Here is a 10,728-nt window from a genome sequence, read left to right on the forward strand (position 1 = left end):
CTTTTTCGATGATTCCAACGAATTGAGCAATTTTTGACCAAAATCTATTTGTCCAAACTAAAAAGTAAAATATTTACTGTATTATACTATATAGACAAGTATTAAAAATATAAGTTGTATAAAATGTTAATATTATTATATAAACAAATAATAATGATAATATCATTTTTGTCTTTAACTATTTGATCAATACCTAAATAATTATTAAATATAATATAGAAAATTATTAAAAAAAAAGAAAGTGCTATCATTGAATGGTTTTTTCCTTTGCCCTTTTTCATGTATTAATTAAGATAGTAAGATACGTAAGATTTGACGATATAATTACTGAGTTCGCTGAGCTTAAAGCCCGCAAAATAAAATTTTAACTTAAAAAAAATATATTAAATATAAATCAAAATACACTTAATTTTTAATTTTTTAATTTAGATAATATTGTAATAAAAAAATAAAAAATAAATGCTTATGAATCTTGATTTTTTTTATAATTTACTAGCTGACCCGATAGATGTTGTCCTGTCTTAACAATAAATATTGCATTTGAATTGATATAATTAAAAAACAAATATTATTCCAAAAATTGTTTTATATATATATATATAAATGGTAAATTGTATTTTTGGAAGTTTTATAATGGGCCCGGATAATCATTTAGTAAAGGAGTCCTAGATTGTATCTGGGGACCTGGCACTATCAACAAAAAAAAATCGAAAAAATCGCGTAGGAGCTAATCTGCAACTATGCCAAAAAATCAGATAATACCTATTAAATTATAAAGTATTAAGTTTTTAGATATAATTATTATACATATGTGACATATATATATCAAGGGCGTACCCAGGATTTTTTTTCGGGGGGAGGGGGCTAAATTCAAATCATTTTTAAATATTAAAAGTATTTATTTTGAAATATATACAAAAAGTGTACATCATTATTTATTGTCAATATATATTATATATTATATATATAAGGTCTCCCCCGGGGCCCGGAATGGCAGGTATGTCATAAATAATACAGGTATATTATATGTTATACCTAATGTTTCAATTTCGATAGTTGATAATTTTTTTATATAATAATTCAAAGTCAATATACCTTATAAAATTATAAAAATGTTTGGGACTTAGCATTTGGAGTGAGGGGGGGGGGCTAAAGCCCGTTTGTTCCCCCTGATTAGGTGCGCCCTTGATGTATATTACAGTTAAAATTATTTATTTAGTAAAACACATAACTTATCTGCATTATAGGAACGTGCGTCGAAGCATATTTCCGACAATCGTCATAAATTCATAGAACTACAGTTATGATATGTGTACAATATCATACACAATATCATGCGTGTATACACTCAACAGGCAACAGCACATCTTACACCGGTTGCATTTATTCTATTGTTAATAATGGAAATAATAAATGGTATATAAGTATGCGGTTTTGAACGACGACCTTTTTTTGAGTCCAAAAATAATTCTATCACCAAAACCAAAAAAAAAAAATATGTAAACAATCAAAAAAACGATTTCCATTTTATGGAAGCATAGAAACAAAAAATAGCTAAGATGCAATGACAATTCAATACATTTTGATCGATGGCCACGATAGGGGAGGGGGGGTAAAAATGCTTATATATTATAATAATGGAAAAAAATAATCGAATATAACATTAAATAAACAAACATAATAATAATATAATAATATAATAAATAAATAAAAATATACAGAGTTTATTCAATTGGGCCAGTGACGCGTTTATGTGATCCGCTCGTTTTAAAATGAACAAATGGTCATACTGACTCTGTGCTGAACGACATTCAATTTTATAGTGATTTATTAGTATAATATAATATTCTAATCTATGGTTCTGAATCGTTCATTTTAGAGACTCGTTCAATTGAACTAGTTTGTTGGCGAACGACACATCTCTATGGCCGATTAAATTTCAGTTGTAGTTGAATGTTCTAACTAATGTTCTGATAAATTTTATTTTCCTCTTTTTATAATTTGATTTAATTATTACTTATTAATATTTATTCGTTTTCATCAGCTTTTGAATCTACTTTGTAATTTACCAGTACAATATTCTTCACTACATCGCGTACCTAACTACACCAAACATCCATATCTTTAACAAAATACATATCTACGAAATATAAGCAGTCAGGTAAGTAACATTTTTTTAAATTACTAAATATATTTTATACAAAAAAATAAAAATATATTTTATTTAATAAGTAGATATACCTACGTTACACGTGATTATATTGTATTCGTATTAATTTGATTATTCGGGGCAATGATTATTACGATATAGGTATACTCTACAATTATTATATCTAAAAAAAAGCACTTACATTTATTAGTAAACATTTATAACATTTAGACATTTTTTTATAAAAGATGAGTGATAGTTATATCATTGTTATAACAGCCATTTATCATAATTTCAAAATTTATAAATAATTTTGAAAATATTATTTACATAATTTGAATTACCCAGGGCATAAAATATATTATAATTTTATGAAGTATTCTTTAAGGCCAAAGTTATTTTTGAAATATAGAATACCTATATTAAGTAACACAATTATATTAACATATAATTACAATTTTAGATTCTGAGCAGAGCAAAAGTGTATTGAATTACAAAGATGTTTGTTTTCTTTTGCCTGATAAAAGAATAATTCACTTTCACAATAATAATATCTAATACTAAAAAACTCAAAATTTGTTTGTTTTTTTATTACTTATTACTTTATTCTATACAAAATCTATAGATTTGTAATCTATATAATTTTACATTATATGTATTTCTAATAATGAGGTGTAAGCGAACTACGAATTGTTGATACAGCATGCAACATTCGCCAGTACAAAGTACAGGTACCGCAACGACCGGTCTACAATTCTACATGCGTCATGCACTATCACGACCATAGAGATATAATATATGCCTATGGTAATTGGTCACAACCATTATCCGTGGTAAAGACGCTACACCGTCAACTCTCCCTCCAACGCCGCAAAGGCACAAGGCGGGACGGGAAGACAAGTCGTGGCGAGTACCTACAACCGGAGGTCTCCCTCTCGTTCGACAACTTCTGTTTTTCTCGTTCCAAGAATACCGCAACACCATATAATTGTGTACTTTTTTTTTTACTACCTTCATAAATATCATGATAAAATATATAGGTATGTCAGCAACTCGTGATACGCAGGTCTGTGACGTACCATTTCTCCGACTAGACTAGCGGTGGAGTCATCGGCGGGGGCGGCGGCGACGGCTGTGGTGGTTGTGGTGGTTGTAGCGATGGCGAACCAATAAGAAACGGAGAAATGCTTACATCACGGTACATGGATGGGCGGAGGGAGGATGCGCGATTTGTTTCAAAACCGGTTATTATTGCTGACATGCCTATATATTTTGTTATGATAACTATGAACTCCGGCCCACGAGAGATCAGTACCGCATTTCAACCAAAACTCGTCCGATTTCGCGCATCCCCCCCACTAATCTGCCCACCGACAGTGTCGCTGCCATCGCTGCCGGCCATTTTACAAAGTATGAAAGTACAGATCTCTCGTTGGCCAGAGCATAGTATATTTGTGACTATTATTTGTATTGTAGTTTGACATCCGAGTACGTTCAATCTCCAATTAAATCGTAACGTGCGTTTACGAAAAAAAATAAAACTGTGATGTGTAATTTAACTTACTCGTTGTTCTACGCCACCATACATCGCGACCGACTTACCGCGGACCAAATCATCATTCGACCCGCCGTAGCCGCATCAGTGTTTTCAGTCGTCATCATTTTTCCTGCTGTGGCTGATAACAGCAACTTATAATTTATAAAATGTATGTTTATATAGTATAAAATAACAAATATCTTAGAATCTATAAAATTAAAAAAAAAATTCGCGAACCACCAAAAATTAACTTTTGACACACTAGTAGGTCGAAACCCACAATTTAATAAACGCTGAATTATACTCAATAAATGTTTATAGTTAAGTTGAGTACCGTTTATAAACATAGTTCCGAGTTCATCCACTTCTCGATTATCAGCCTATACTTACTACTGTAACTGTATACTGTAATAAATTAATAATTCAATACCCAGATTATTAAAATCGTACACTCGTACCTACAATAAAAGCACTTTTAGAATTATTCACTGTTGATATTTTAAAAATTAACACCAATATTCGAATGTCGATAGCTCATCCAATTAATGTAAACAACCCAACAAAATTCATTAAAAATTAAACTGTGTACGAATCATATTTCAATAGGTTTCCATTTGAATTTCATAAATCGTAGGTATATAGTAATCAATCACTGAATTCAATTTTATCATATCCATTACAGAAGCCTACTCAATAACAAATTATACGAACACCTACTACACAGCACATTAAATTCTGTTTTTTTTAAATATTTTATTGTTAGCCAATAATTAGATAGAAGATAACACATTTACTTCTTCAACAAATTAAAAGCTGTTTAATAAGAATTGTATTTACAACTTATTAAGAACTATTCAACATCATGAAGAAATGTTGAAAATGTGTGAATGAAATGTGAATATTTTTTTATACTATTCGATTCAGATATTCAAATAAAAATAATAAATAAAAAACGATTTATTTTTTATAAATTTATTCAACTTTATTCGTCTTAACTCATATTGATATGAAGACTTTCACAGTTCTTATCACAACTATTACGTATTAAAACATAAAACTACGCAAGAAATAAGTAGGTAAACGGTTTAACTTTCCGAATTTTTGAAACTGTTTCATCTTAACTAAATTAATAATAATAATACAAAAACAAAATACTAAACTTAGGTAATGCAGAATAAATAAACAATATACTGAAAATAAATGCAATCACCATGTATCTTTAACTGAGCGATCGGTTGTTATTTATTGTTTCCGTAATACCTATTCCACGTTCAATAGACAATAACCACTTAAAATAGATAGACATTATCGCATTCGTACATACAACTATATACGTATATAACAGAACAATTAATTGACATTAGATTTGAATGAAAAATACCTAAAATTATTGGGTACACCGTTAATGAGCAAGTATTATTATTAAGACCATTTATAATACATCATTGCTCCGCAACCCGTATACTAAGTTTTTTTAACACCCTAACTACGCACATAAGGTTTTTTAACACCTTAACTCCGTACTCAATATATGTATTTATTATTATATACACAATATACATATTAGATAATATAGGTAATATCGGAAACAGTCTGAACAGCCTAATCTGGACAATGTATTACTAACATTAATTATATCTAGGCCTTGGAAGTTGATGCGCATTTTTTTTTAACTTTTTAGACGATGCTCTCCTGGCCACAAATCTGTTTCATTAGTATGTGAATTTGAACAACTAGTTTTTATTTTACATTTTTTTTTTGCATATTTTAGTGTTTATTACTTTTTAAATAATTTTTTGATATTTTTAGGTTATTTTCCCACATTCTTAGTCATATTTTTACAGATTTCACATTAGTTCATTTCTTATCGTTTCTTTTCTACCAATATGCCGATAACTTACTTAAAACGTCTACTATATTTGTAATTTTTTTTAGACATTGTTTGTCATTTTTATGTTTTTAAGGTCATTAACTTCCGAGCCCTAATTATATCTAATTAATTTCGTGTTTTTGCGTTAAAATCGACGCTGCTACTACATAAAGTTACTACTTCAAGTTTCATTAACTTAGAGAGACGATTAGTAATATAATACCCTTCTGTTCTATCACATAATTACTAATCGTTTATTGAACATTACTATGATTCCATGAAGTTGGCCGCCCAAAATAAAAATTTTTTCTCCAAATTTTGTCAATAATTTGTAAGTTATTTGTTAGTTCATTTAAGCACAAATTGAAAATTTGTAAGTTTAACCATTTTCAAATATCCACAAAAGTTTAATTCACGGCTAACTTCCGCGAAACTTTGCCGTTTCATAATTTTAAAGTTTTTAACCGTGCCAAATTGTCATGCGCAATTTGAAGGTATTTGCAAGCACGAATTTAAAATTAGTAAATCGTCCCCTCCCTTAATTATCCCCAAAAAGAAATTGATCATGCTTCGTCGAGCTTATTGAACTTTGACCGTGCCAAATTATCATACGCCATTTGAAGGTATTTGTAAGCACGAATTTAAAATTTGTAAGTAGTTCCTATTTATCCCTAAAAAGAAATTTCCGTGCTTCGACGAGCTTTTTCCGGATAATTGGCGTAATTTTACCGACTAATTTTGAATTTTTGCTTTAAAAAACATTAAAAATTTTACAATACTTTAATTATGAACTAAAAACTAATAAAATGACCAGATATGAAGTTAAAAAAACACATAAAAAATACGAAAAAATGACAAAATAAAATTTTAACCTTTGAAATATGTGTTATATAAAACAAATCATATCCTATAGAAATTCATTGGTCAAAAGCACTCAAAAAAACAATGCACTTAATATTGAAATGCTAACCTGTTATCCTATTACGTAAACGCTTCACTGATAAATAAACATCAACGACAAAAATGACGACTATAATGTGTAAAAATCGCTCAAATTAAATCGTAAGTGGTCAACTTGACCCGAAATGCATGCTGATCAACACTCATTAACGAATAACGATTAATAAGAACTTGTTTTTCTATAGATTATCTATTATGAAAATTAAATAAAAACTGTTTATACGAATATTGTTTACCTATATTTTATCGATTTTAGAAACCACACAACAATTATCATCCTCAAGTGACAGTGAAGCATTTACAATGCGTGAGATAAATATTGATCAGACCGATAAAGTTAGCAATACATTTAGACACAACCACTGTTTTGAAAATGATTTTTTAGTAAACAGCCACGAATCTGATAACGAGGAAGCGACTAAATCATCCGAACTCACCGAAACCGAGATTAAGAAGCAGCTTGGTATGGCAAATATGTTCAGAACAAACTTATTCAAATCCCCGAATAATCTATTTACTTTTACGATACAGCATCCAGGTTAGCACCTCAACCATGTCAGTTGATCGGCGAAGATGTTTCTTACAGACTTGACAAAAAAGTCCCACAGTGGCCAATTGAATACGTCCTTATATGGTTCAATCTAATCGGGGGTAGCGATTTTATTAAAAATTTATTGGAAAATCGAGTTGACGGTGATCTATTATTGCGAATAACTGAAGATGAATTAAGAGACGATATTGGAATACACAACGGTATAATGAATAAAAGGTTTGTATTAATCTGAACCACGAAAGAAAGGGCGTCATTCGATTGCGTCCCGTTTCAACCTTTTATAGCTTTTCAGTATGTCGATTGCGTCCACAAGTCGTAAAGGTAAATTATTTTTTCTTACCTTTTTATGTTCCGATTGCGTCCTATTGTATGATATATAAGCATAAAATTTTGTAAAACGAATAGTCATAATTAATAATTATTTTGTAAATAATAATAATACAAAAACCAATAAAAATAAATCAAAATATATAGGAAGAAGTAATTTAAATAATATATTTTTTGTCTGTGTTATAAAATAATATTAATACAAAAATCAATAAAATTAAGTCCAAATATATCATTTTTAAAAAAAAATTTTAAGTGAAATAGTTTTAAGGTATTGTAAATGAGTTATAATTTTATTATTAAAGTTGTTTATTTTTTATCAATAAATTTCTATTATTTCAAATACTTTGCTCTGCGTTTCACAGGTATTAAATTATAACTTGACGTTATTTTTATGTATGTATCTGTTTGACATTGTTTTAAAATATTTAGAAATTGATGAATATTGGGATGAGATGTGTAGAAAAAAAGAGTTAAATTTTGAATGAAAGCTTTCGCAAGCGTAATAAAATGTTCGTAAACTTATCTAGTAAAAACCAATTCATGTTTAAATATACCTCCAAACCATGTATGACAAAAATATTAGATTTAATATGTAAATTTATCTGTCAAATTAACGCTTACCTACTATAGTAGTCCTGTTGTATACAACAGGACGCAATCGGAACACGGAAAAAGTGGGAAAAAAATCGTTTACCTACATCTGGGACGCAATCGACAAACTCCGGAAAGAAATGGCCAATTTTACAAAACTAGATCGTGGTGTTATCTATTAAACTTAAGAGGGCGTCACACCCGCATGTGTTGTCTCTATCTACAAGTAAGTAACATGGAAAATTTAGCTCAGCAGATCACGTTTAGCTACGTCAGTTTAAAAATAAGAGCAAATCTGTGTTTGTATGTTGGTTTTTACGATAGTTTTATTTTAAAACAAGTTGCATATATAACATAGCGAAAATTAAAAATACTCATTCCTCATTGAAACACTTAATAATCGTAAAAAACCAACATATTAACACAGATTCACTCTAATTTTTAAATTAACAGAGCTAAACGTGATCTGCTGAGCATAAATTTGCTTTGTTACGTACTTGTAAGACAGAGACAACAACACATACGAGTTTTGCGGCCTCTTAAGACTAGTAGTCTACAGAAGATTAGTTGTATACAAAATACTTTATAACAAAGGCGTAACATAGTACCGACGGTCAACCGACATCGGACTAAAATAAGAATATAAAAGATTAGGAAACGATAAATAAATAGTTGCATCACAAGGGTACGTGATGATTACCAATTTTTGGTCTGAGAGCAGTACATTTTATTTCTATACACAGTCTGTCTTATTTATTATTTGTCATATGAGATCTTAATTATTCGTATACTAAAATTCTAAAATAATATCATTACCATACTATTTATTTAAATTGGAACTCAATAATAGGCTAATAGCACGTATTGCACCCTACCCATTTGTTGTAAGGCTTACTACGATTTTCAATATTTTATGAACGAGAAGTACCGAACTGTCGAGATTAATAATTTTATGTTAAAATCATTATAAAGGAAAAAATAGATAGTATTACCATGTATCAATTAAAAATTAAATCAAAGTTATTCTTCATCTACTTTCTAGTCTCTATTGTTCTTTAAATGTATATTATTTATTATTTTATTGTTTATTTAAACCGTTGTTAATAGCACTATGGTAAAAACGACCTCGATTTATTTGCACGATTAATAAAACATTTAAATGTTATCCCTTTTTTTTTTATAGATTTGAAGACTTTAAGTTATAAATAATAAATAGGTAAAAAGTAATAATTTGAAATAATATATTACAATATTGTAATAATAATTTTTTTTTTTAGTTAAATTAGCTCTCTTACCAATGATAATAGATACTATTATAAAACCAACATTTTGATTTTACTATATTTTGTGTACTTATATTCATTTCGGACCACATAATGTACATTTATTTATTATTAAATTCAAAAAATAAAAATTTTTTCATAATACACATGTTTCTTAAAAGTATATTTTTTTTCTAGAATTATGAGGGAACTAAACAATTTAAAACAATCAGCTGATTACAGTAGTATTGACTCAACAGGCTTAAACTCGGTCCTAAAATCAATTAACTCGGAATATTCTGTGTACACGTATCCTATGTTGAACGCTGGAGTCAACGTAGATTCATTAAGGTAATACTATTTCTATTATTAAAATTTATAGATTAAAAATACTTATACTTTAAACTAAATTAATCATATTTTTGTTTTTGTAAATAAAATTATAATATAAATTAAAAATTCTCAACAAATAATAACTAACAATTGATTTGAAATAAGAATTCTTTATTAATTTAGGTTTTTAACGGATGATCAACTCAAAAATGTTTGCGGAATTTCAAACGGTATTCATCGAAGTTGTATAAAAGACTCAATACAAAGTACATTTTTTATTTTGAAATATTAAATTATTTTTATAAATTAACTAACATCATTTATTAAACATACACAATTGAAAAAAATTATAGAAATGTCGGGATACACAGAGAACGTAGATAAACCTTTCGATGTATTTATTAGTTACAGACGATCTACTAGTTATGTGCTGGCTAGGTAATGATCATACTTTATAAAATGCAATTAATGTAGTATGCCATTAATCATTATACTATGTAAAATAAATAAAACAATAACATTGTTTACGTGCATTACAGTTTGCTTAAAGTATACTTGGAAATTCGAGATTACAAAGTGTTCATCGATATGAAACGATCAAATGATGCCAAATATCGGCATGACGTATTACAGACCGTAAAACAGTCAAAAAACTTTATTATTGCGTTGACGCAAGATTCATTAGACGGAGATATCGAATCTTTAGATATGATTAGTGAAGTAAATGTCACTTCGAGACATAGTATTATTATAATCTGGTGATTATATGGTACAATAATTATATTAACACTTATTTTCTAATCAATAGGAAGTTGCGACCGCGAAACAAAGCCAGTGCAATATAATACCAGTATTGGACGATTTCTCTTGGTCTTCGCCTGTACCAGATGACTTGAAGAACTTGAATATGTACAACTCGATAAGTTGGGCACACGATTATCAGGACGCGTGCGTAAACAAGTTGGTGAAGTTTATGATCAAATGATAGTAACTCAAATAGTTTACTTTTGATCTAAACTGTATTTAAAACATACTAATATTTATAGTAATTCCTATTTATATTTTAATTTGTATACATACAAATATACAATAATAATATATGATATTATATTGTAATGATAATTTATTAATATAGTATATACA

At 28.5% G+C, this 10,728-nt stretch overlaps 1 protein-coding gene across 4 annotated transcripts; it reads left to right on the plus strand.

The window, feature by feature from the left end:
• Positions 1 to 1,902: 1,902 nt before the first annotated feature.
• On the plus strand, positions 1,903 to 10,673 carry LOC113554299 (sterile alpha and TIR motif-containing protein 1-like). 4 transcript variants are annotated; one of them, XM_026958076.1, is made up of 10 exons: positions 1,903 to 2,161; positions 3,190 to 3,559; positions 3,626 to 3,855; positions 6,773 to 6,979; positions 7,048 to 7,285; positions 9,451 to 9,603; positions 9,769 to 9,851; positions 9,939 to 10,023; positions 10,125 to 10,305; positions 10,394 to 10,673. In XM_026958076.1, exons 4-10 carry the CDS (start codon positions 6,820 to 6,822, stop codon positions 10,568 to 10,570), a joined length of 1,077 nt encoding a protein of 358 aa, XP_026813877.1. In that variant the 5' UTR covers positions 1,903 to 2,161; positions 3,190 to 3,559; positions 3,626 to 3,855; positions 6,773 to 6,819; the 3' UTR covers positions 10,571 to 10,673. The 4 variants fall into 4 exon arrangements, with proteins under 4 accessions (XP_026813877.1, XP_026813880.1, XP_026813878.1 ...); XM_026958079.1 differs by lacking the exon at positions 3,190 to 3,559; XM_026958078.1 differs by lacking the exons at positions 1,903 to 2,161; positions 3,190 to 3,559 and adding an exon at positions 2,957 to 3,141.
• The last annotated feature ends 55 nt before the right edge of the window (positions 10,674 to 10,728 follow it).

Source organism: Rhopalosiphum maidis, chromosome 2 (genome assembly GCF_003676215.2).
Source record: "Rhopalosiphum maidis isolate BTI-1 chromosome 2, ASM367621v3, whole genome shotgun sequence".
In the NCBI taxonomy this organism is placed as follows: Eukaryota; Metazoa; Arthropoda; class Insecta; order Hemiptera; family Aphididae; genus Rhopalosiphum; species Rhopalosiphum maidis.